Source organism: Prionailurus bengalensis, chromosome X, assembly GCF_016509475.1.
Source record: "Prionailurus bengalensis isolate Pbe53 chromosome X, Fcat_Pben_1.1_paternal_pri, whole genome shotgun sequence".
NCBI lineage: Eukaryota > Metazoa > Chordata > Mammalia > Carnivora > Felidae > Prionailurus > Prionailurus bengalensis.
Window position 1 is genome coordinate 4,651,642 of NC_057361.1, and position 27,404 is coordinate 4,679,045.

The 27,404-nt window shown below is 44.8% G+C and overlaps 1 protein-coding gene across 3 annotated transcripts in view; it reads left to right on the forward strand.

Annotated features, from left to right (window-relative positions):
- The window catches only part of STS (steroid sulfatase), a 161,788-nt gene that overhangs the window by 86,808 nt on the left and 47,576 nt on the right, over positions 1-27,404 (forward strand). For all 3 annotated transcript variants that reach the window (XM_043571467.1, XM_043571466.1, XM_043571468.1), the window contains exon 7: positions 10,122-10,258. In XM_043571467.1, the coding sequence (XP_043427402.1) occupies positions 10,122-10,258 (137 nt within the window). The remainder of the gene's footprint in view (positions 1-10,121; positions 10,259-27,404) is intronic.

Genomic DNA, 27,404 nt, shown 5'->3' on the forward strand with positions numbered 1-27,404 from the left:
ATTCATCCATCGATGGACATTTGGGCTCTTTCCACACTTTTGCTATTGTCAATAGCACTGCTATAAATATTGGGGTGCTTGTGCCCCTTCGAAACAGCATATCTGTATCCCTTGGATAAATACCTGGTAGTGCAATTGCTGGGTCATAGGGTAGTTCTGTTTTTAATTTTTTGAGGAACCTCCATACTGTTTTCCAGAATAGCTGCACCAGTTTGCATTCACACCAATAGTGCAAAAGGGTTTCTCCGCATCCTCGCCAACACCTATTGTTGCCTGACTTGTTAATGTTAGCCATTCTGACAGGTGTGAGGTGGTATCTCCTTGTGGTTTTGATTTGTATTTCCCTGATGATGAGGGATGTTGAGCATCTTTTCATGTGTGTGTTAGTCATGTGGAAGTGTTCTTTGGAAAAGTGTCTATTCATGTGTTTTGCCCATTTCTTCACTGGATTATTTGGCTTTTGGGTGTTGAGTTCATAAGTTCTTTACAGATTTAGGATACGAACCCTTCATCTGATACATCATTTACAAACATCTTCTCCCATTCCATCAGTTGCCTTTTAGTTTTGTTGATTGTTTTCCTTCGACATGCAGAAGACTTTTGTCTTGATGAGGTCCCTAGAGTTCTGTTTTTAATCTCTGATTTCCCAGAGTGGCAAGATCTCATTTTTGTGACTTCAACAAATACTGATTTGCAAAGGGAAGCGACCATGACATCAGAATGTTGGAAAAGCATGAGTAAGCAGAGGAGGTAACTTTGCCACACAGAGAGTATGTGCTTACTGGAGGGTCACGGGGAAGTGCTCCCTCTACCATTTTCCATGGTGTGCAGTTTTACAGGAAATAGAGACTTCTTTCTGCAAACATTGTTGTCATCATAATGCTGTAAAACCTGGAACTGGCTGATCAATGTATCATCGGAAGACCTGACCTTTTATCCTGTTCCACTGCCATTGATATTTGGCACAGTCAAAATCTTGAAATGCATTTACAGGGTCCCTTCGACCTAGCCTTTGACATTTCCAGCCGGACCGTGGTATAAGTGGCCATGATGAATAGCTGCGATTTGGCACAAAGCATCTTCTGAAGAAAGAGATTGTGGGATGACTTTATTAGTTTAAATAAGAGTTTAAGCCAGAAAGGAATGGGGGTGATATCGATTTTAATTCATGGGGAGAAAAGTACATCAGATTAACGATTAAGGGCAACACAAAGGGACACATATGTGTTCAACAGGAGAAAGGTTAAGTAATTACAGAATGGTCTTGCTCAGTAAGGATAGATGCCCCTTGATTGGTTTCTACCTTGCATGAGCCAACAGGACGTGGGTTTAGGAGTGCAGGGGGTTTGGGCTCTTAGTATGAGTGTCCATCCCAGGCTGAGCAAGCCACAAGCCAAATACAGTTCCAGGCAGCTCCTTGCTTTTTGCTCTAGTGTGTCTAGATCCACAGCATTCCTAACTGAAGAGGGCGTATGGAGAAAGCTCTCTCAGACCTTCCTCCTTTCATCAAACACACACATCTCTTTTATGCCCTGGGATTATGACCTAAACTGGAATCAGCAAGCGCGGCGTTTGGGACACCAGGCATTGAAGCACGGGTTCCCAGGGGTCCAGGCTGGTAAGGAAATTAGCAATGGGTGGTCCGGATCTGGAGGCCCAAGGGAACTGGCTTTGGTTCAGCTCCTTCCCAGTGGTGGCCTGCTGTCCCTCAGAAATGCGGGCTGGTGCTGCCGACTTGTCCCTTGTTCCAGAGAGGAGGTCCTAGGTGGTTCAGTTGACTGGGTATCCAACTCTTGATTTCGGCTCAGCTCACGATCTCACGGTTCCGAGAGTTCAAGCCCCACATCGGGCTCCGTGCTGACAGCATGGAGCGTGCTTCATATCCTCTGTCCCCTTCTCTCTTTGCACCTCCCTGCTTGCTCTCCGTCTGTCAAAAACAAATAAACATTTATCTTAAAAAAGAGATAGGATAAATACCTATTTGTGAGAGGGAACTATTTGAGGGGGAGTTTTTTTATGGGAAACTTCTCAGTGTTTTAATGTTAGCTTGTTTTTTTTTTAGCACTCAGAACCACTGTTGAATGAATGAATTGCTGTAGTCTCTGTGCCTTAGAATAGACCCCATGTGACGCACTTCCCGGGGTCCTCTTTTTGTGTCCTTCATGGGCTTCTCTCCCCGTCCCTAGGCTGGGGGCGAACCTGCACAATAGATGATCTGTCTTCTATTGTCCATCAGGACCATAACAGTTATTCCTAGCAGGCACATTTACTGTGATGGGGTGAATATACTCTCCTGTTCTCTCTCTCTCCCCTTGGAGGGCCCATCCAAGGAGGCTCTCTCTGCCACCATTTTAGGTACTCTCCTAGTAACTGAAAAGAAATGCGATCGATTTTCCAAAGGCACTTTGGAGAAACCATCTCCTTCCTTGGGGTCTCATTTCCTATTACAACAATTACAGATGTTTTTATTTCCTGTTACCTAAAATGCAGGGAAACAATCTTTTTGTTTCTGCATAACCTCAGTGTCTTGCAGTTACCTCACCCCTAAAAATAAAATCTTTCCTTGGGTTAGGAGAATGAATGCATGGACGCCAGGGAATTTTCAACCAGAAGCAGCAAAGAATCTTTCCTGTACCTGTTGTAGGGTAGGGCGTGTGGGTGACCTCAGGTACATGCATTCAGGTCACAGTGGGCTTGGAGAGTCACAGCTGGTGATGAGTGGGTTCAGAGTCCGGTAGCCTCCATTGGTGACCCATCTAATGTAACGTGAGAGCCACAGACAAGTCTGCGTGTGCGGAATTCTTACACAGAGAGCCCAGCGTGAAGGTCAGCAGATGAGGCCAGTGTGGGCAGGCTGGAAGGATGTGGGTGAAGACTGAAACCAGGCAGCTTTTTTTTAGGTCTGGTACATAGATTGGCTTTCAGACCTGGGTGTCCATTTCGTCTCCCTGCGTTTTCGAGGGAAGAAGGTGGCTTTCCTAGTTTTCTCGTCTTTGTTTTTGTTTTCCAGAGCCATCTCTGTTTTTCTGTGGCTCCAAAAGTGACACGTGCTACTCTAAAAAATTGAAGCAGTGTAAAAATGGGTAATGCCAAATGTTGACATTGTTGCTGGTCTTTGCTCCTTCACACTAAGTTCTCGCTTTCCCCAGCCCAAGGTGCAGCAAAGTCTGTGTGTTAGTGGTATCTCTCTGGGTTTCTTTCCATACATGTCAGTTTTTATTTTTAAAATTATTATGATTTAGGGCTACCTGGCTGGCTCAGTTGATAGAGCATGTGACTCTTGACCTCGGAGTTGGGAGTTCAAGCCCCACAATGCATGTAGAGATTATTTAAAAATAAAATCTTTAATTTTTTTAATGTTTAATTTTTGAGAGAGAGAGAATGAGCAGGGGAGGGGCAGAGAGAGAGGGAGATACAGAACCCGATGCAGGGCTCAAACCCATGAACCGTGAGATCATGACCTGAGCCAAACTCGGATGCTTCACCAACTGAGCCACCCAGCCACCCCTAAAAATAAAATCTTTTAAAAAATTATTCCTCTTTGTTGAATGAATAATTTGGGGGCTCCGTGTAATCACACTGGTGCTTTTAGCTCATCTGGGTAGCAAATACCCAGGACAGGTGCCTGCCATCATCTAGTGTCCTGTCTGTGAGTATACACCGGGAGAGTGCTGACATACACGTGTTTGTGGAAAGCATTTGCACGCAGCGTCACGTTGCATGAACCTTTGGAACCTGCCTCTCTCCAGGAGCAAATTATTGACCCTGCCAAGTTGAGATTGGTTTCTGCTGGCAGGATCTGAGAAAGCCTACCTTTATAGTTTCAGTCCTGAGTACCATGCAGCCAAATGTTCATCCGGTCGATGTGGTGGTGTGTGTGGAGGGAACAGAGGAATCGCTGGGTGTGTACATCTGTGTCTCGTACACAGTGGCGGCACTGACCTCTGGCTGGGTGACTGGTGAGGCCGTTCGCTGCCTCGTGCCTGCTATAATCACAGCATCCGAGGGCTCTCAGAAGGAATCAACACACATTCCTGTGTGCTTCCCAGTTACGCCCGACACTGGCTCATGCTGGGATTTTGATTGAATAAGAACGGTCAAGCCCTTGGATGAGGAATATGCTGTTTCAGACCTTCATGGCAGACAGAAAAAAACAAAAACAAACAAAAAGAAAACAACAACAAATTGAGAAAAAAAAAACCAAGTGCCTTCTCCGTCTCCTTGCCTATGTTTTCACCCTGTATTTATAGGACATCAGTCTTTGCATTCTCAGATTGAAATGATTGCAGGCTACTGGGAAGGCACAGAGCTGCCTGCTGTATTTTTACAAACACAGCAAAAGCATGTAGCGGCAGAAAGTTCTCTATCTTTTCACACGGCGTACAAGACCGTGGCAATACATTTTCAGAAGTGTGTACTGAAGTACGGAAGGTAATAAAACAGGACCTAAGCTGTTATTGACAAGTCTCCCTCCCAGCAACTTGATGGAGTGTCACGGAGGCTTCTAGGTCATAGACCCAGGTGTCCTCGATGACTCTGACCTCCTCTCTGTCAAAGGCTGTTGCTCAGCAAGAATTGCTACCCCAGAGAGGAGGCTGTGAGTCACACTGCAGGGTGTGTGCATGGAAGCCATGGATTTGCCTGTGCCTAGCTCACGTCCCATGCACCGTCCAGTGTCCCTGTAGTCCCACACGGTAAATCTTCGTGCCATAGGCTGTCACAAGCCCCGGTCCACTTGACATTTCCCAGCGTTGCTGGTGCATCTAATACCTGATCCCTGTGCTTTGGCACCCAGCACCATGGCTGGTGTTCGTGATGTCCTGTCCGCTCAGTGAAAAACCACTTTGCAGAGACATGATAGAAGACAGACTCGTGTAACTCTGTGCACTCTTATCATACACGCACGGATGACCTTCTCCCCTTCCGCGGAGGGTCCTCCTATGTCCCAGGAACAGAAGTCACCGTCCACGGCTCAGGTTCGTCTCCACAGTGGTGCACACCCTCTCCCCCCGACGGCTCTTACTACCCTCATCATGAGCACCGTGTGTCTGGGGTTCCCTGATTTGCTTGTTGGGACAACGTTATCACTTACTGTTTTTGTTTTTGGCTCACATTTCAAAATGCCTCCATGTTGGGATCCTGCCAGTCTGTCTTCTTCATCAGCAGTCTTTCTTCATCCATCGATCCGTCCATCCATCTATTTATTTATTTCTCTGAAACTGTTGGGCACGTGACACCTCTTCATTCTCAGCAAATTCTGTCAAGCACATCCCATATCTCCAGCTCTGACCACATACATGCTCGTAAGATGGCGTTTTTAAGCTGTCTGTTTTCCGTAACGTTAAGCCCCAAAATAAGCAGGACAGCACAGGACGGTGGAATTGGACCCATATGCGATGCACCTGCCTATTTAGGGACAAGTGTGAAGGGTGTCATTCCAGGTTGGTTGGGGGGAATCTAACCCAATTTTTAGGGTCCCCACCTGCCTCTTGGGAAGGGGGGTGCAGCTTTTCCATCCCAGAAGCACCAGGATGGGGGCCTCACTGGCTGCCCTGTAGGGCAGAGGTCCATGACCTGTCATGGCCTAGCATCTTCCAGGGTATCTACCCCTACAAGTGGCCAGAGCGATGCTGTGCTAGACATGCTCACATGCAGGTCAGCTCGGGGATGCCTCCCGTGCATCCATCTGAACATTAATGGATCTTCTTTCCTTTCTGAGAAATAACAGGGAAGTTACGGGAGACTAGATGTTGTGGGTTCGGATCCTCATGGTAATTCCACTTTTGGGGAGAGGTGGCACAGACCACATACAGGCTTTTTGCTCATCTGCTGGCTGGTGTTTTTGTTTCTGTTTGGCTTAGTCGTGAAACAATAACTGGCTCAGTTTGATCTGGTTTCTGAGAATAGAAGGGACCCAGTATGCGATGCTCACTCAGTATGCGATGCTTTATGCTTATTTTCTGCTTCAAAAGGCAAGGGAATGTCAGTGCAAGGAGCAACCTTAAAAGTCAAGTGTGACAAGCACAAGATCTGAGGAGTGACCCACGAGGCGCTGCATGGGCAGGAGGAACCCGAGCTATATGCACATGAGGAAATAAAAATGCATTTGGCAGAGTGCGCATTCATTTCCTTATCAGAGGTAGACTCATTAGTGTTGCGATACCCCGTTCTAAATTTGAGATGTTTTTCGTTATCGTGGCAACTTAACATACTAAATAAATATGTAAAGGCATATTGATGTCATTGATTTCATTAAACAGATTATTTTTTGAGAGCTTTTGGTGACTGGCAAAGATGGTGAACAGAAGTGACAGTCACTTCAAGGTGATCAGAGGCTTCTGACGTAGTTTATATGTTATGACGTATATACCTATACCAACAGGTGCATATTTGTATGTGTATGTATTTATACATATACTAATATATAGGTGTATATGTGTGTGTATGTATATACACAGCTATACTAATATATGAGTTTATATCTGTGTATATATATGTATCTACACTAATGATACACATGTATGTGTGTATATATATATATATATATATATATATACACACATCATACTAATATATATTTGTGTGGATGTATACATACACCTATACTGATAATGTACATATGGGTTTGTGTGTGTGTATATACACCTATACTAATATACATATAGGTGTATATGACTACATATATATATATATATACATATACTATCTATGCTAATAGTATATGTATAGGTGTGTATGTGTACATATATATACACACACAGCTATACTAATAATAGATATATAGACTTGTGTAGGTATATATATAAATGTATGTGTAGATATATAGGTTTGTGTGTGTGTGTGTGTGTATATATATGTGTGTATATATATATATATACATATGCAGCTATACTAATGTATGTATAGGTGTATATGTGTATGTGTATATATTCATGTGAATATATACACATACACATATGTATATATTCATATACACATACACCTGTACTAATAATATATGTATAAGTTTGTGTACACATCTATATGAATAATATATGTGTAGTTGTGTATATGTGTATATATAATATACATATATACACACATACACACAGCTATACTAATGTATGTACATATATACATACATATATATATAGGTTTCTGTATATGTGTATGTGTGTATATATACACCTATACTAATATATGTATAAGTTTGTATGTGTATACCTATACTAATAATATATATATAGTTGTATATGTGTGAGTGTATGTGTATATATATATGTATATATATACACATATGTATGTGTATATATATATACATACACAGCTGTATTAATATACACACACATATATATATAGCTTTGTGTGTATATATATATAACATATAAACATATACAACTATACTAATATGTGTGTAGGTGTATATGAGCACATATATATACTACCTATACTAATAATATATGCATATATATCCATAGGTGTATATATGTACATATATGTATACACACGCATACCTATACTAATAATATATGTATAGGTTTGTGTGTGTGTGTATATATACATACATATATGTATATACACTAATATATGTATAGGTGTATGAGTACATATATATATTCTACTTATACTAATAACATGTGCATAGGTGTATATGTGTACACATATATACACACACATTTACTAATAATATATGTATAGGTTTGTGTGTGTGTGTATATATACACCTATACTAATAATATATGTACAGGTATATATGAGTATATGTATATACTATCTATAGTAATAATATATGCACATGCATACTTATGTAATAACATATATAGGTGTATATGTGTATGTGTATATACCTGTATATATATATATATATATATATATATATATATACCCACAGCTATACTAATAATGTATATATAGTTTGTGTGTGTGTGTATATGTATGTATACTAGTAATATATGCATAACTGTATATGTATACATATATATACACACCTATACTGATACATGTGTAGGTATATATGCATACGTACACGTAAACACACCTCCTAATAATATATATAGGTGAATAGTATCTGTGTGTGTATACGTATAGGCATACATATAAAAACACGTATGCATGTATTGCGTATGTAGGCATATATACCACATAGGTATATATGATCGTACCTGCTCTAGACCGACCACCTGGCACACAAACCATGTGGCACTGCTGGATCCCTGCAGTGCTGGAAGTCCTGGGTGGACCCGAGGAAGCCAGGAGGGCTAGTGCAGGCTTTGATTGGCTAACACAGTGTTAGTGAACTTACACTACTCGCCAACCGCTGTGCTGGTGCCTGCAGCACACGAACGTCCGTGGCATGCCACCGCTTGTGGTCTCGTGGGGGAAGGAAAGCACGTAGGGGATTCTTGGTTTGTGCACCAGCTGCTCTAGTACAAGTTGCATCCGGCATCCATCTATTCCTTCATCCACTCCATTTGTGCCCCAACAGCCTTCTAAAGGGCACTTGTTCAGTAGTCCCTTTTAGCTGGAAAGGAATTTCTGACGCTTTCCTGGATGAAGGTAGAATTTGAACCGATTACATAAAACCAAAACGAGGCAACTGAGGGCGTTTCTCAGAGGCAGAAAGACACCTACCAACGCTCCAGTCCATTGCCTCCACAGCGTGGAAGGAGGTGAAGGAGATGTAAGCAGGAGGTGGCGTGACTTCTTGACCCCTCTCAGCAGACCCTCACGGGGACCCCCAAGACCTGTCCACACTCACCAGCCTTGTGGCATTTGTCCCAAGGGCCAAATGTTGACAGTGACTTACAAGTCTCGAGCAGCTGTATGTTCTCACCGATTGCACAGAGGAGGTTTTTCTTGAGGGGCTCAGTCAATTAAGCAGCCGACTTCGGCTCAGGTCATCATCTCACGGTCTGTGAGTTCAAGCCCCGCGTCGGGCTCTGTGCTGACAGCTCAGAGCCTGGAGCCTGCTTTGGATTCTGCATCTCCCTCTCTCTCTGCTCCTCCCCTGCTCATTCTCTCTCTCCCTCCCTCCCTCTGTGTGTGTCTCTCTCTCTCAAAAATAAACACACACAAAAAAAAAGAAAAGAAAAGAATTGCTTTCACAGTAACTTGAGACTCTTGATTGGTTCGGGCCAGTTCCTAGAATGTTCCATATAATTTCCAACTAGTGTTGACAATGGAGTGTTCATTCCAGGAGACCTGTTCTGTAGTGGAAGGTGAGCAATATGGCGGAATCCAGAGTTGAATTGGCATTAGACAAGTAGACAGGTGTCTTTGTAAGAACTTGGGAAATCAAGAGACGGTCTTTAGTAGGCACTGGTTTGTCTGTGTGTCCATGTTCCAGAGAGAATGTGCTTTTTAAGGCCCTTGAATTGGTATTAATCAACTGTATAGACAGGGAAGCATAGAATTCAAGAGCAAAGCAGGCCATACCCCACGACATTCCTTCCAGAGTTGTGTCCTCAGGGAATGCCTCAAGGACATGGCACTTCCTTCCGCTGATCTGCACAGGGTAACCATCAGTCTCTTCACAGGCACGCCATGGAGACTTCTGCTTCTTTGAGTAAAACGTACAATATTAGGGGCGCCGGGGTGGGTCAGTCAGTTAGGCGTCTGACCTCAGCTCAGGTCATGATGTCATGGTGGGTAGGATCAAGCCCTGCATTGGGCTCCGAGTTGGTGATGCAGAGCCTGCTTGGGGTTCTCTCTCTCTCCCTCTCTCTCTGCCCCTTCTCTGCTCTCTATCTCGAAAATTAATAAATACACTTTTAAAAAATGTTTAGGGGCGCCTGGGTGGCCCTGTTGGTTGAGCCTCCGACTTCAGCTCAGGTCATGATCTCACAGTCCGTGAGTTCGAGCCCCGCATCGGGCTCTGTGCTGGCAGGTCAGAGCCTGGAGCCTGCTTCACATTCTGTGTCTCCCTCTCTCTCTGCTCCTCCCCCATTCATGCTCTGTCTCTCTCTGAATCAAAAATAAATAAACATTAAAAAAATTTTTTTTAAATGTTTAAAAGTGTAAAATATTAGACATCATCTTGTGGTGCTTTCCGACTTTTCACATGGCGTCATGGAGTACTAGTTTGATCCTTACGAGCATGTGGCAAATGTTCTTACGTTGCTCTGAACCTTCTCCTCTCGCAGGAATGCCAAGAAGCCATTCCTGCTGGTCCTGTCGTACCTTCACGTGCACACGGCCCTGTTCTCTTCCAAGGACTTTGCCGGAAAAAGCAAACACGGAGCTTACGGGGACGCTGTGGAGGAAATGGACTGGAGCGTTGGTAGGTGTCTTTCTGCCTTCTTTGCTGTGAGTTTCCACCCTGATGCCTTTATACAGCAAATGTTTTTTTCCTTTCTTTATTTTTTTTAATCAAATGAAGGTAATGAAACACTGACTCTGAGATGTAACAAGTGTCTTTGGCCCCAAGTGCATGAATGTGGCTCATCGCCAGGGCAGAACTGGGTGTGTGGGCCGGCGAGCAGAGGTTAATGGAGAAAAAGAACCAAAGTTTTAACCTTTATATTGACTGTTCCTGTGAACAATCAAATGTGAGCAACACCTCATCTGCAGCGCTGTTAGATGAGTGCTGGATTTGGGGATGGAGTGGACCGCGGCCACCGACAGCCTTGGCTGGCGGCTTGGGGTGGCAGCTACAGGGTCTCCTGGGGATCCTGTCCTCTTGGTGGCATAGTCCGCTGGTTTCCTTTTTAGGGCCCATATTCCTCTCGCCGCCTCTCTGAGGATGCAAACGTTGCCTTGTTGTTTCTGTCCCTTCTCCTTCTTCTTAAGTTACTCGATTCCTGAGAAACCTACCATTTTTTCTAGAGGTGCTGGCAAGACTTACTTGAAACAATATATCGTCCACGTCTACAGGAGATGGTCATGAGCCTGCTTTCTTTCATTTTCTCTGGTACAGCTGAGCAATCTCGGGTCTGTTCTCTAGTGTCTAGGGGAAGCAAAGGAATGGAAAACCAGTGGGCCCTGAATGTGTCACTCAGATCCTGTCTTTTCTGGTGACATTGTCTTTTGTGTTGACATTGCGCAATCCTTACGGACAAAATCGGACAAAATTGTCCAAATGTCACCAGTCAGCAGGTGGCTTAGGATTTTCATGTGTTTGTTTTCTTTTCCTTTTTTTGCCCTCTCTCATTCTTCCTCCTTTTCTTTTTTTGCACTGAATTGGTAGTTTTTAACTTTTTCAACTAGATCTTTTGGAAGTACTATAACATGGCCACAGAGCGGTTTTTTGGTTTTTTTGGTTGATTTGTTTTAGGCAGCAAATTGAATGTGATGATGGTTGCCTACTGTGGTGATTACAAGAACAGTTTTGTTTTGTTAAATCTTGGTGCGCTGTCTTAAGAAACCAGAGGACTGGACCCTTATTCTAGCTTCCAGCTCTGTGTTTATACTGTCTCTGTGAACTTGGGAGACATCTTGAATCTCTAGGCTTCATGGCTATCATCTTAACATGAAGAATTCAGACGAGGCAGGTCCTCACTGTGTGTCTTCTCTGCGGCTCTGTGACTCTGCAAACTAACAGAAAGGAGGACGTATGATAATTACCGGGATACTCGAAACCAAAACATTCCCCGTCACAAGAAGTGTGAGACAAATCCATTGCAGTGAGCCTTTTCCATATGCCAGGACAAGCCTGCCTCTTTTCTCGTTTGCTTCTTTAAATGTTGCATGTAAATCCGTTTATATTTTCCACTTCTTGGTAGTGCGAATTGGTAGAATGTTTTATCTCGTGGATGAGCATTAGGTTTCAAATAACAGGTTGCTTGTAGGACTCTAAGACATTTGCTGGCTAAGCCAGCAGGCTTCTGCTGGTATTGTGAAATGTACTTTTATTTAATTATAATCCCACATATGTGTACCCCGACCCGTCACAAAGTCTGACGTTGAGTGTTGCATGTAGAATGGTCCCGTCTAGAACCCGGTTCCGTCTTGAATGAAACGGAGAGTATTTTTCAGTCTTTGAGATCTGCGTTCGGACCTGACGTCACATTTGCAGACGATCTTGTTTCTTTTGCCGAAACATGAAATCCTCCCCGTGAGCCACGACGTTGGTTTCTCGGGATGTGTTTGCTGTCTGACAAATCCGGTACCTCTGAGTGTTTCGATGAGCGTTCCCACTTTCCAAGAAGAGCCTTTCCCTACGACACCACGGGACTGCAACATTCTCAATAATTGTATAATAAAATGGGGACGTCTCCTTAAAAATGATGTGTCCTGCACAAAAGGCACCTGAGATAGCAGTGGGTAAGCGAAGAGGGCACATCTCCGTCATTCCGAGCATTTCTTTCAAAATTGGTGGAGGCCGCATAATTCCATGGAGGATAGCTTTCTCCACCGTGCACCCGTCTGTCCCCGTAAAGGCATATTCAGGGCAAAAGCACCTTTGTTATTTAATTGTGCTCCATGGCCACTTCCATGCCACATCCATGTGTCCATTGCCTTATTCTTAGCTGGGTGATTGCACTGTGGTGCACTGCTTAATCACCGAGGGCAGTGAGCACACAGATCTGGTGTGAGGGCCACAGAAGGGGCCCTGCAGAGCCACCATGTGGGTGCTAGCATCCTGGAACCGTATTACCTCTAAGTAACCCGCAGGGTGGTCAGCGTTCCTCAATAATGCCAGTCACTGGCAGCTCAGCAGGTGCCCCCAGCCAGCCCTGGCCGGCACGCGCATTTCCTCCTGGGTGCTGTGGCCCGTCTGGGCGGCAGGGAGCATGGTGTTCATCTGCGTTCTGCAGGTGAGGCCGGTGAGGGGTGCCAATGGCTAATACACCTGCCTCAGGTGTATTTTTTTTAATTTTTTTTTAGAGAGAGATCACAAGTGGAGAAGGGGCAGAGAGAGAGGCAGACACAGAATCCTAAGCAGGTTCCAGGCTCTGATCTGTCAACACAGAGCCTGACGCGGGGCTCGAACCCACAAACCGTGAGATCATGACCTGAGCCGAAGTCGGACGCTTCACTGACTGAGCCACCCAAGCACCCCATGCCTCAGGTGTATTAATTACAGAATTAATAATATGGGATGAGCAGGAACCCGAACGCAGGTGTTCAGCCGGAGCGTGAAGTCTGCAGCCCGGCGTCTCCTGCTTTCCCAGTAATGAGAAAGTCTGCTTCATAGCACGGAGCAGTCCACACTAAATCACAGGGAAATAGCTCATGCCTTCATCATGCATGTTTATTGAATGCTGGACTGTGTGCCTGTTCTTTTTTGTTTTTGAGCGAGGGAGTGTGATAATGATAAGTCCCTTGACATAAGGGAATTTAGGAGCCACTGAGGGATTTAAGATTCTTCCAGGAGATGTCATAATAACACAGAGCACAAAGTCATGAATGACTGTCCCAGAGAAGGAAGATGCAGATAAACCCCTTGATAGTTTGGGGATGGGAAGGGTGGGAAGACAGGGCCAATGGACACAGCCCGCCATATCCCTTCAGCAGGAAACACTGACAGCCAAATCCCGTGGACAGTCAGGGCATGATTGCAAAGTGAGATTTTCAATTCCAAGTAATTCTTTTTTTATTTCAACCTTTTTTTAAAATTTTTTTTAACGTTTTATTTATTTTTGAGACAGGGAGAGACAGAGCATGAACAGAGAGAGGGAGACACAGAATCTGAAACAGGCTCCAGGCTCTGAGCTGTCAGCACAGAGCCCGACATGGGGCTTGAACTCACAGACTGCGAGATCATGACCTGAGCTGAAGTCGGCCGCTTAACTGACTGAGCCACCCAGGCACCCCTTATTTCAACTTTTTAATGTATATTTTTGAGAGAGAGAGAACAAGGCAGAGAAAGAGAGGGAGACACAGAATTTGAAGCAGGCTCCAAGCTCTCATCTGTCAGTCAGCACAGAGCCCGACGTAGGCTCAAACCTACGAACCATGAGATCAAGACCTGAGCTGAAGTCAAATGCTTAACTGACTGAGCCACCTAGGTACCCCCCAAGTAATGTTTTTAGGTTTTTATTTATTTATTTTAAGAGAGAGTGAGCACATGGGGAAGAGGCAGAGAGAGAGAGACAGAGAGCGAATCCCAAGCAGATTCCATGCCACCAGTGCAGAGCCCAGTGTGGGGCTCGAACTCATGAACCATGAGATCATTATCTGATCCAAAGTGAGATACTCAGCCGAGCCACCCAGGGTGCCCCATCAGTCCCAAATAATTCTGAAACAGCAGAGCCTTGAGGAGGAACAAATGGACAAGATCACGGTGTTTTCAAACATGCACTGAGTATTTTGGGGGCATGCCATTGTAGCTGTTTTTCTTCCCCTGGACATGAAGTGGTATTTACTGGAGATCTATGAATGGGAAGGGGGCAGAGAAAGCAGGTAGAAGCATGGAGGTGGTTCCCACCAGTGGTTTCTTATCTGTGACTTGTACCATCCCAGGCAACACCTTCAGTCTGTCAGGTGGAATTTGCATGCAGTCAGCATTTATTTAGAGCCCCGTGCTATTAATAGAGCCCCAGGAAGGAATCATAAATCAGCACTTGCCCAGGAGTCAACTAGCAAATTCTCTATCCTACAAAGAGAAATGCAAGTCAAGAACAATGAGGTGAACACTAACATAAATGTCTGGCGTCAGATCAAACCTTTCAATTAAAAAGAAAAAAACAAACAAACAAAAAAAATGCTACTTTCAAGGGTTGGGATCCAGTGGCTTATGTGGGATTTTTTTCTTTGAAACAAAAACTGTGAAGCTTTTTCTTTAGTAGAAGAAGCACCCCCTGTCATGGTGGCATTCAGAAGTGTTCTGGATCGCTCAGCATCTGTGATGTGGTACCCCTAGTGGCTGTGTGTGATACGGCAGTCCTCAGTTTCTCCGTCCCTTTCCATCTGTGGGACTGAGCAGCACCACCTTCTGTGGGTGCAGGGACAGAACACACAACCAACCTAATGGGAACATAATGCACAGGTTCATACAAGACCAGCTGAGGGTAGGGTACAGGGTGAATTCCTCTTTTCCATGCCTGACATATAGTTAAACACATGCCTTGCAACACTGATGACCACACATGGAATCCATCTTGAGAAATGGCGAATGAATTGGAAGGTCTCAAGAGATCAAGATAGTGACAAGAACCTCAAGTAACACAAGAAAAGACTACAAATGAGGAGCCTTGGATGTTGGTCAAAGCCCCTCACACATACAACGTAATTCTAACAAGGATTTGGCTTATTGGGCATGAGTCTAATAGAGTATCCATTTCAAAATGGACTCTTTCTGGGACTGTTGTGTTAGAAATGCTGTGTGCAGTGAATAACTTCTCGGTCAGTATGTACGTTTGCCTGGGCAAAGGTGCTCTGGTTGGGTTCATGTGGAAGACATCTGCTTCTAGAAGGCTGCAGACGAGGAGCATGGCAAGGGCTCAATAAGTCCTACCTCAAGGTGAAATCTCTTGTGGGGCAGGGGGTGGGGGAGGAGGTGCCTGATACAGCAAGGCCCTATCCAAGGTGCTGAAATTGCAAGTCCTACTTTGTTTTCTTTTCCATACGTAGATAATGGTCCCACCATGGGAGTGGATAAGATTGCTTTGCAAGCGTGTTGAAAGCAGTTGAGTAACTTGTGACTCAAGGTTTTCCTGCATTGAAAGCCAAGGTAAAAGTCTAGAAATAAATTTCCACGTTTCTACTTCTCAAAAACTAGCATCACAGAGTCTAAGAAAGCAGTGGCAATATTCTCTTCGTCATTCTTTTGTTCTCTAAGGAATGCAGTCTGGGCCATAATGCTGTGTATTTCCTTTGGGATTCAACACATCAGTTTTCTGTCTTGAATTTTTAAAACGCTCCTTTTCTTGATAAATGGAGCCTCCTCTAAAGCGTGAAAATAATGTGCTCACTTCTGATGCATTCTGAAAATGGAAGGCCAGGTAGAACATTGAAAGGAAGGGAAAAATAGGAAGAATTCCCAAAAGAAAAACAAAGGACCCCTGAGAATGAGAACAGAGGGTAGGAGAAATGGGGGTATCAGAATTCAGGGGTAAACAAAACTCCAAAGGACAATCAACTTCTAACCAAGTGAAGATTCACAAGTGCATTTAACCACTATAAACTTTAGTGTCATAAGAGATTGCTGAGCGAGTGATATTTGAGGAGTCTGGAGTCAGTGGGGTTGGATATTCCTTCAGGAAGCACAAGGGACATGGGCAGAGGGATACTTATTGGACTGTGTCTGAGCTCTGCTCACAGGGAAAGCAGGAATCAAGTGTTGGCTCAGAGTGTGGAACTGGGTGATTTTCAGGCCAATGTAGAACAGGAGGAAAGATCATTGAATTGACTGATGATTAAATTTTGCCAGGGAGTATCACCAAAGACATTTCAGCATTGGATATTTGTGCAATAGCAAGAGAATGACCTAAGTGTCAGACCGCAGCATGGGAATGAGGAGTGTAGGGGAGAGGGGCTGGTGGCTTGGAAGTCCATGGATTGTAGGTCCAAACAACATGGTAGGGAAGGTGTCGGAGGCCTTAGAGGAGGTGAAAGTCTTTACGTGGAAGAGGTCGAACCATTCTAACCATTCTGGGCATGCGTAGAGGTGTGGCTTGCTTTTAGGTGAATGGATAAAGGACTAGAAGTCAGTCTCCTTGTGTTGAGTACATCAAGGCACTGGAAAGCCAGGGCCTTTAGCTGGCTCTTTCCTTGTGACTGCACAAGCACCAAAGACACCAGGTTCAGGTCTCCCCTGATTGGGATGGTTGGTTAGCTTCACACACTTTCAGGATGGAGGTTTATGGCGAGGCGGGAACACTGGATGAATAATGGTGTATTTTACAGGGAGCAGTGCAGAGCCATTATGGACCACACATTCATTAACTGCACTTTCACTTTTCTCAAACAAACAGTCAATGGAGACTCAAAAGTTATTTAAGGGGTTGGTCACTAGCCCCAAGTTCCAGATTTCCAGCAGGTTTCATGGAGTAAGGGAGGTGGTCTATACACAATAAAGCAAGCTGGCTTCCATCTCTGGACAGCAGAGCCCCATCTGTCAGCTCCTTGCCACGAAGGCAATATTAAGAGGAAAATGCTCATAGCACAAGACTCATTGTCACCTTGTAGCTACAGTGCACATCACAGTGAACTGTGCTGGGGACAGTTCCTACTCAGAGGGAGTGGGAAGCAGAATGTGGAAGCATTTAGGTATAAAATTCCTAAGCTTCTCAAACAGAGCAAGTGCACCCTTCAGCCTTGCGCAGCCAAGGTTGGATGTGGTGCGAATTCTTTTTTTTTTTTTTTTTTAATTTTTTTTCAACGTTTTTATTTATTTTTGGGACAGAGAGAGACAGAGCATGAACGGGGGAGGGGCAGAGAGAGAGGGAGACACAGAATCGGAAACAGGCTCCAGGCTCCGAGCCATCAGCCCAGAGCCTGACGCGGGGCTCGAACTCACGGACCGCGAGATCGTGACCTGGCTGAAGTCGGACGCCTAACCGACTGCGCCACCCAGGCGCCCCTGTGGTGCGAATTCTTAAACGTGTTTTTAATTTGCATTGTATTTAAAACTAAGCACTGTAGAGTTTCAATACAAGTCAATAAATGAAGCTAGGTGGCACTGGCTCCAGAAGAGACAGTGATGGAGGAGAACAGGAAGCCCAGAAAGAGACTCTCATGTAAATGTAGATGTGGCCTTTCAAGGCAGACAGCTAAAAATAGATGATGCGTTAATTGCAATAGGATGATTAAACTTTGGGAGACATTATAATTACTGGTCCCTGGCACTGTGGTGTTTTGCACGCACTTAAAAGAGATAATGATGCTGGAAGTGATGGTGATGACGATGGTGGTGATGGTGATGATGGTGGTGGTGATGTTGATGGTGATAATGGTGATGAAGAGTAACGAAAAAGATGAGGGTGATGGTGATGATGGTGTTAGTGAAGAAAAATGATCATCAAGAAGAAGAAGACGAGGGGCGCCTGGGTGGCGCAGTCGGTTAAGCGTCCGACTTCAGCCAGGTCACGATCTCGCGGTCCGTGAGTTCAAGCCCCGCGTCAGGCTCAGGGCTGATGGCTCAGAGCCTGGAGCCTGCTTCCAATTCTGTGTCTCCCTCTCTCTCTGCCCTTCCCCCGTTCATGCTCTGTCTCTCTCTGTCCCAAAAATAAATAAACGTTGAAAAAAAAAAAAAAAGAAGAAGAAGACGAAAATAACAAAGACGAAGCAAAGAGGGAAAAAGTGATGATGGTCCAGGTAAATAAGACAGTTTTTCAGGGAGCTGTAGTTTAGGAAAGTAAAGTAACTTACCTGAGGTTACAGAGATGGTGTATGACACTGAGAAGGTTAATCTGCTTGTGTGCTATGCTGCTGTGTCCCATGCATGAAAGTGAATACCCCTTGCGGTTGAATTTGGAAAAATGACCCGTCAAAGAATGCAAGAACATATATTGGGCTCTATTTCTCTGACGTATTGTTGAGCAGGCTCTTTCTAAGCTTAAAAGCAAAGAAATAAATGCTAAAGGAAAAGATTGCTAGATTTAGCTACATAAAACCTAAAATTTCCTGACGTCAAAAAAGATAACAAACTAAAAATACCAGTGACAAACTAGTTGAAAAACATATGCAACATCTACATAAAGGGAAAATCTCTGAGGTGTAAAAGGACTTTGTACAAAGAAATTGGTTAAAAGATAAATACCAGAGGAGGGACTTAGTTGTGCCAATGTGTTGTGTCTGCTCACTCTACCCTTGGTGGCATTAAGTGTTATGATTTCTAAAATAATACTATAATAATAATGATAATAACATCCCTCAAACTCTCTGCTAATATGATGAGTGAAAGAGGAAACTTTTAAAATTACATATACCGCATTATATTGAATCCTAAGGAGGGCAGACATTTCTCTTGGCGCTTTTTTTTAATTAAACAAAATCTATCGTCATTTTTCTGGTGGGGTCAGTGCCTTTTCTTAAGCCCCTACTCCAGGAGCGACCTGACGAAGAGCTAAGGCTGCGAGGGGTTTTCCACGTTGCCTCTGCTTAACCGTACCACTCCGTTTACTTACAAAGTGTATTTTAAATATTCAGCCAGCACTTTCTATTTCTGAATCCCAGGGCATCCATGACACAATTATTAAAACTCAACTCAAGCAACAAATTAGATTTTATCTTCACACGGGTGCTTCTCTTCATTGAAAATTCCCTCTTGGAGTTTTCAGAAGACTTTAAGTTGCCTCTGTGTGTGTGTGCGTGCGTGTGTGTGCATGTGTGTGGTGTGTGTGTGTGTGTGTGTGTGTGTTTACATGAGGTCCTTTTGCACTACATTTGCTTTCAATTCCATCCTAAATAGCACGCGTTAAAAAATGCATGAGTTTGTAAAATCTGCTTAATTCAATAACTTCACTATGGATGCTAATTCCCCAAAGGGGATACTGATGTTAAAACAAACAAAAAAGTCTACTAGCTTATCCCAGACTATCCCATGTTGGGTATGTGCTTGGAATGGCACGTTAGCTCTGAATCACATAAAATATGACTGCCAGTCTTGTCAGTGTGAGCCCTTGTTACAGAGATGATCATGAAATAGAGCGTTCAGACAGACAGTATCCTCCCAGGGACTTTCCACGGGGCCTAGTATCACAACACTTGTGCTTAATGAACAAATTTTTATTCCAGTGGATCTAGCCAGGAGGGGAATAAGGTAGTTTCCCTTACAAACCCACTGTTTACCCGAGTGTGAGATACGTAATAAGGTTTTTGAAACTTCAGGAAGACATCTAGGAAATGAGGATAACCCATAAATTGTAAAGGGATGTGTAAAACAGACCTACCCATGTATAATTTTCCTTCCACGGTCATCAAACCGATTTAACCGGGAGGCGGTATGAAAAAAATCACGTGTTCAACTTACAAAGGTATATACTCACCTTTAGAACATGTGCAACAGAAGCCATTTGGAAGCACTTACTGTATACTTTGAAAATACAGGGCTTCCTCAAAATCGTGTATGTGATGTTGCTCCTGGAATATAATTTTATTGACGTTCGTACACCTTCCAGGCTTGCAGAAAAAAAAGACTTTATGATAAGTGAAAATAAAACCTCCTATGCCAAGATTTTCCATTATTGTCACGTTCTGAGATGTGTGTCAGAGGACCGCTTTGTGAGCGATGGTTTGGAGGGCACAGTAGGTGTGAGATGCCACTGAGCAACCTCGAGTCTTTCTTCTTTCTGTGCTTCTACGTTGGGGCATTTTCTGTGCATATTGGGGCCTTTTCTGTCACTGCAGCGTGTATCCTGCATCAGCACGAGCCAGCAGCTGAGTCCTTGGTCCACATAGATCAAGAGCAGAGCTTGGAGGTGCCTGTCCATCAATGTCTCCATTTTTGCAAGATGCCTTTGCCATATTCTTTTTTTAATTTGAATGTTTTCCTCATTTTTTGTAATTCTTCTAATGGCCAGAGTAATCTAGAGTCTACAAAACCAAAGAATACAGACACACACAGCAGAAAGGAAGTGCCTTTAGTGACCCCGCCCCTGATGGCCAGCCCGGTTGATGGTTTACGGTATAAGTTTCACTATTTACATGTCGCCAGTGTGGTATAATGTGAAGACACCATCCTTATTAAAAGGATTTGACACAAACTCTACACATGGTTTTTGTAGTTTTCCTTTCTCACAGAAGTATGTACTGGGATATTTTTCAGTGTCAATGCATTTTTGTCCACGATTGTGTTTTTTGTCCTAAGAATTCCATTTTCTATACCTTGAGCACTTTTCTATTGGATTGTCCATCTTCTTCTTATTGACTTGTTTGGGCTCTTTACATATTAAGGACATTAATAATCTACTTGATGTAGGTTACAAATATTTTTCCGTCTTTTTTTGTTTGTCTTTTCATTTTATTTATAGACTCTTACGTGGTGAATTTCTGTGGTTGGATTCGACATTCTCTCCTTTGTGACTTTAGGGATTGACAGTGAGCTTTAAAAAGGTTTTCCCTGCCTCCCAAATTATATGCGTTTGTCTCTTGTCTTCCCTCCAAATATGTTTATAGTCTCACGTTTTACAGTAAGGTGCTCATATGGAAAAGAACACGTGTGTGTGACCATGTGTTGTCATTTGCTCATTATTATGGCTGTCGGTCTTTGGTGGTCCATGCTCTTGGCTAGTGTGGGACTGACCTCTCAGGACTTGAGGAGGATGGGTTGTGGTGCCCAGGGTAGGCAGCAGGTCAGACCCTTTCTGCAAGGTGTGTGTAGAATTCACACTCATGAGGCCCCTGCGGCCACTGTAAGCCAGGTGGGTGTAGTCCGGTGGTCACTTCCCTCGGTGACCGCACGAGCTGATTCACCAGGCAAGGTCTGCTCTGTGAGTGGGCAGTGGTGATGGGCTCTCACACCTGTGTTGTCGGCACTGGACTTGGTGCGAAGGCATATTAGGGATGGTGGGATGCAGGGATGGTGGTGATGGGCCCTTTACTACCTGTTTGTTCCTCCTGCCCAGGGACAAAAGCCTTCAGATCACACAGGGAGGGGCTGTCCGCAAATGCCCCCCAAAGGAGATTCCTGCTCTGCTCCCCGGTATCTTCCCGGGCAGTGAATCAGGAGCAGGTGGCTGATCCCACATGGCATCCTGCCCTCACCTGTGCTCATCCTGAAGGTCCAGATATCCTCCTAGGACCCCACTCTGCTTTGCCTGGGTGGTCTTGAATTACATTTACCCTAGATTAGTTTCACTTCCTTTAAAAAATTTTTTTTTTAACATTTCATTCATTTTTTGAGAGACGCACAGAGTGCAAGTGGAGACAAGGCAGAAAGAGAGGGAGGTACCAAATCTGAAGCAGGTTCCAGGCTCTGAGCTCTCAGCACAGAGCCCAACATGGGGCTCGAACTCACGAACTGTGAGGTCATGCCCTGAGCCAAAGTCAGCCACTTAACTGACTGAGCCACCCTAGATTAGTTTCACTTTCAGAGAATCGGGAAAAGGGGTGGGGGGCAGAGACTAGTGTGTGTCCACACTGTTTCCAGCATATTCAACAACTAGTGTTAAAGCTATTATTGATTTTTACACTTAGAACAGGAAAAAAAAAATTAGAGATCATTCGAAAACATTTCTACCACATTATTGAATGTATGATTCAACCAAAAGCAAGCAATTCGTGGCCCTGGCCCCGTGTTCCACCTAGTAAGACTGCCCTTGAAAGGCTGTTAGGGACTTAAGCTGTTCTCAGCCATGTAAATTAGAGACGTGGTGTCCAATGTTGGATTCCCGCCCTGGCTCTCCTGCTTTCCTCTGCCCCTTGAGAATGTCCCGTCGCCACACCATTACCACCGCCTCCTGCTGTAATGACATTGAAACTCTGATAATAAGCCTGCACATCTGTACCTTGGGCTACTTTCTCTCTCCGGGTATCCTACATCCATAGTTCCGGGCATCTTGCATCCATAGTAATCCTCATTCAGTACTCCCCGCATGGGACTGCATTACTCCATTTTGCCCATACGGAAACCAAGGCACACGGTAGGGAAGGGGTAGAGGCAGGATTCAGACCCAAGAGCCCGCCTTTATGCCCCAGGCAGTGCTGACTGGGAGAGATGGCCCCATGACATGTGGCTTCTGCATGTTGGGGGCAGCACAGGTGCTGGGGAAGGGGAAGGGGTAGGCTCTGGGGCCAGATTCTTGACATGGCGGCTGCACCCCCCCCCCAGCACCTGCTGGCTGCCAAGCCTGGGAAGGTTACCAGTCTCACTGGGTGTGTATTTCCTCATCTGTAAAATGGGGTTATACCATTGCCTATCTTGCCAGGAGGTGTTGAAGCATGCGTGGGATACAAATGTGTGCTATTCTTATTATCATGTCAGCACGCACACACCTTGCACTGACTCCCTTCTCTCATTGTGTAGAGATGGGAAGCATGTGGCAATAGATGTCCCAGGGCACAGTTGCATGTGTTATGTGGGTTTGATATCTCCCCATGAGAAAATGGAATGAATAGAATCTTTCTATAGTCTCTTTCCTCTGAGATCATGGGGCCATGTCCGTCTTCCTAGAGTGTGAGAACTGTGTCTCCGACAAGTCTTGTGGAGAGGGAGTTCAGGATGGCTCAGAGTCGGCTGGTTGGTGACCGTGTGTGTTCTGAGGTACTTACTGGGTTCACCCACTGGAGACGCATCTCTCAATATGGCGGCCAGAGCTCCAGATTGGAGACGGTGATGGCCGAGTGCTCTTCTGCTAACTTAGGCATATGAACCTTTGTGAAGGAAAGCTTCTTTCTGGCAGGACTCTTTCCATCACTTTATTTGCTCCCAATCAGTAGAGGAAAAAAAGTGAAGCTAGATTATGAAGTAGCATGTTTTATTAAAACGACTCCTTCTCAGTCCAAAATAGATCTTGTCCACTCGGTATTCCAAGATAGCAGTGAAGCAAAGAATTTAAATGGGAACAGACCTCTGTCATTTCTGGAGTTAACAGACCTCTGTCATTCTGGAGTGCTTGCTGAACTGAACACATGATGTCATGAGGTTGTAAAACAAACAGTGACATTCACCTACAGATTCCCTTTTGAGTCAGTCGTGGCAAAATGTAACTTCTGCCCCTGTTCACATTTCTGGTGAGTAGAAAATGGTTATCAAAAGAACACTGTTGTCATAATATTTTTTCATTCTGATACAAGACAGTACTTGAGAGAGAAGAAATACGACAAAATTACAACATTTTACCTATTTTAACTTTAATCATGGGAAGGTAAAATTGTCTGTCAGGTACCTTTGTCGTATGGCTGTTTGTTTCCTGCCAAATTTGATCAGTAACAACCATCTTATAAATGCATTTATGCATCTGAATTTGAGCAGGTAAATATGCCGTACTTTACGGAGAAGGAAAGCTGCAGAAAATGAGCTTCTCTGACAATCTCTGAAGCTTCGAGTACCGACTCTGAGAAAAAACATTCGCTTTGTTTGTACAACTTGACATTTTGGTTTCATTTCATGCTCCCTTGCAGCTAAGCAAAGCGGAGGAAGGAAAGTAAAGGGACATTATGACTTATTTTGAAATGGAGGGAATTACCCTATTTGCAAATAGGGTAGATGCTTCCGTCTTAGAAATGCTTTGTCGTGTTATCCGCAGGGGGCTTTCTGGGAGGGCGTCCCAGCAGGGGGATGCTTCTGTACAAAACACAGCTCTTCTGCAGACTTGCTCTTACGGCACTGGCCACGGAGGGTTGCAGTCTGTTGGATTGGGAGAAGAGAAGGGGAATCCTTGAGCAGAACGCTGTAAACAGACTGAGGACAGCCACAAGCATCGGTGCGTGTGGACAGAATCCAGAGGGGAGAGTATACACTCACATGCATCCGTGTTTGCGTGAGCACACGGACCCCAAGCTGTGAGGAACATGGTGTGTATTTCCTTCCACCCCGTCTCACCAAAAGCCAAGGAATCCTGTAGCTAACTGTGGCTCAGACATGACCTCCCTGTGTGCTTCATGGCATGTGCCACACTGGCCGTCCTCAGAATGGCCGTTTCCTGGGGTGGGGTCTTTATTCACCTGGAAGAAAGCTTGCGATCCCTCTGCCGGTCGTAGCTCCACGTTCCTCCCCCCGAAGCACTTCCTGATGAGGACAAGTGCAGTTCATGGCTGCTGGACGGGTCGAGGTGGCACTACAAACAGCAGTCGCTGGTCGGGGCCGGCTCTTCCCAAGCTCACTGTCCGAAATGCCAGTTGCCTGCATCTGGTGTCAGTTTTTCTCTCTGCTCTGAAAGCCAGCATGGGACAGGTGGCAAGGCTTCCCCTTGTTTTAGGAGGAAGGATGACACCCAGGTCTATGACTGTTAAAGCACTGGAGATGAGCCCCTCTGCAAATCTCCCCGGCCCTCCGTGCCATCTGCACGGCAGGGTCAGACATCTGTGCACTTGGGGAGCCTCCTGGCCTTTGAAAGTGGAACCCCTCCTGCCGCTAGACGTGAGCCCCTCAGACACGTTTATCAGGCTTCATCGCTCAGTGCTTTTTTTTTTTTTCAACGTTTATTTTTATTTTTGGGACAGAGAGAGACAGAGCATGAACGGGGGAGGGGCAGAGAGAGAGGGAGACACAGAATCGGAAACAGGCTCCAGGCTCCGAGCCATCAGCCCAGAGCCCGACGCGGGGCTCGAACTCACGGACCGCGAGATCGTGACCTGAGCTGAAGTCGGACGCTTAACCGACTGCGCCACCCAGGCGCCCCGCTCAGTGCTTTTTAAGGAGTAAAGGAATGGAATTGCTAACAGAGAGCCAGTATGAGGAGTCACGCGTGGTGAGACACAGGCAAGTTATGGCCGCCGGGCACGTGAGGATACAAGCATTCTTCCCCTGTCCCGTGCAGGTGGCCCTAACGGAGTGATTTCTGTCTGTTCCTCCATGACTCCGTCTGACCCCTTTGCCCACCAGTTGGGCACACTGCATACTTGCTGTGGTCAGCCCTGGGCTCTGCTCTCAACTGCATTCGTATGTTTAATTGTTTATTGTTATTTATTTATTTAAAGTTTACTTTTCTTTATTTTGAGAGAGAGAGAGAGAGAGAGAATGAATGAATGAATGAATGAATCCCAAGCAGGGTCCACACTCTCCGTGCATGTGGAGCTCCAACTCACGAACTGTGAGATCATGACCTGAGCTGAAATCAAGAGTTGGATGCTTAACAGACTGAGCCCCCTGGGCGCCCCTCAACTGCATTCACTTTAAATGCTTTGTTCGTACAGATTAATCCGTATCTTCAACAAAGCATTTTTTTCCTCCATCTACCTCTTCTTGATTTTATATGTATGCTGCAGGCATGCACGTTTGGAAAGCTTAACGTAAATCACAGTATCGGAAAATCCAACGACAGAGCAGCGAGAATAAAGGAAACATAGACATCGTGTGTGTTTCCCTTTCTGTTTGGTTTCTTTGTGAGTTTCCAGAAAAACTGCACATGTGACAAAGTAGTGCATTTTCTGCAGAGCACAGATGCACAAGCATGGAGGGAAGGCACCGGGGCAGGACCGAGGCGCGTCTGGTGGTCCAAACAAACATTTCACTGCAATGTGTAGTTGGAGGTGCACTGTGTTCAATATCAACCCTGGCTCTCCAAATTAATTTAGTTTGTAAATCATGAACCTCTGGGCTTTATAAACTCGTAGCCACGTTACCATGTTTGCAAAGCCCAACGCTTAATTTCACGTTCATGGGCTTGGACGGATATGATTTTTACCTCGAATTTACATCTCAAATTAAAATGAACCAATTTTAACACCGGCTTATAAATCATTCCCGTCACTAAGATGACACTGTAAGTAATTGAGGAAATCAAGTCCCGATGAATTCCAACAGGATGAATAAAACACATGGTCACGTTTCAATAATGCACATAATGGCAGCAGCCACCAGTGCAAGAATGGGAAACGTTTATTGGGCAGCAGCTAGCCTGTAAAACAGTGTGGTGATTATCCGGTAACTTACTGAAATATTTTGTGTGCATGAATTCCTTTACTCCCTGAGGCTGCACTAGCAGGTATTTTTGTCATCTGTAGTTTACAGGTGGGACAGGGAGGTTCCGAGAGGTGAAGCAGCTTGTGTGGGACTGCCCAGCGACCACACGCCCAGCAGAGCACAAGGGGGTGTCTGTCCTGGCGAATTAAACTCAGACCGTAGACCGGTCTGTCCCGCGCTGGCTGCACACTGTCTACAAGACAAGCCCATGTGGTTTGAGCCACCCAGGTGCTTTTGGCTACTGTGTTCGAAGATTCCACCAAGGCATGTCTTCTCAAGTTTGCCTTGTATACTGTAAACATGTCTGTGTCCCAAGTTAAACTTCAGACACGGAAAACGGTAGAATATGGATGTGGGTACTAGAGGAGTGTTCTCGGGAGTGTTTCCTCCCCCTTCAGTTAACCATGGAATGCGTTGAATTTTCTACTTAAATATTTCAAGGCACGGAAACAAAACATGTGTTGGGACCCAGGATATAGGGTTAAAGCAGTGCTCAGATAAGTTTCCACTGAATACCAATGTGTGTATTTGAAAGGTGAGGTCAGAATTAGGGGTCAGGAATAGATATGAATACTTGTTGCTTTTTTTCTTTAATTTGTTTAAAGTTTACTTATTCTGAGAGAGAGAGCAGGGTAGGGGCAAAGAGAGAGGGTGACAGAGAATCCCAAGCACGGTCAACACTGCAAGCATGAAGCCCAGTGTGGGGCTTGAACCCACGAACCATGAGATCATGACCTGAGGTGAAATTATGAGTCAGATGCTTAACCGACCAAGCTGCTCAGGAGCCGGGGAATACCTGTTCCTTTTAAGTCAGGGCCCAATTGAGGCTGGTCAGAAAATCACATGCAACGCTCCCCCTGCAAAAATTTCTTTCATCTGCTTGAATTGGTTGAATTAATGAACCAGATTAAGTGAAGTCATGTATTTAGAGCACGGCGCATGGTGCCTTCCATGCATCAAGTTCTCAACAAATACT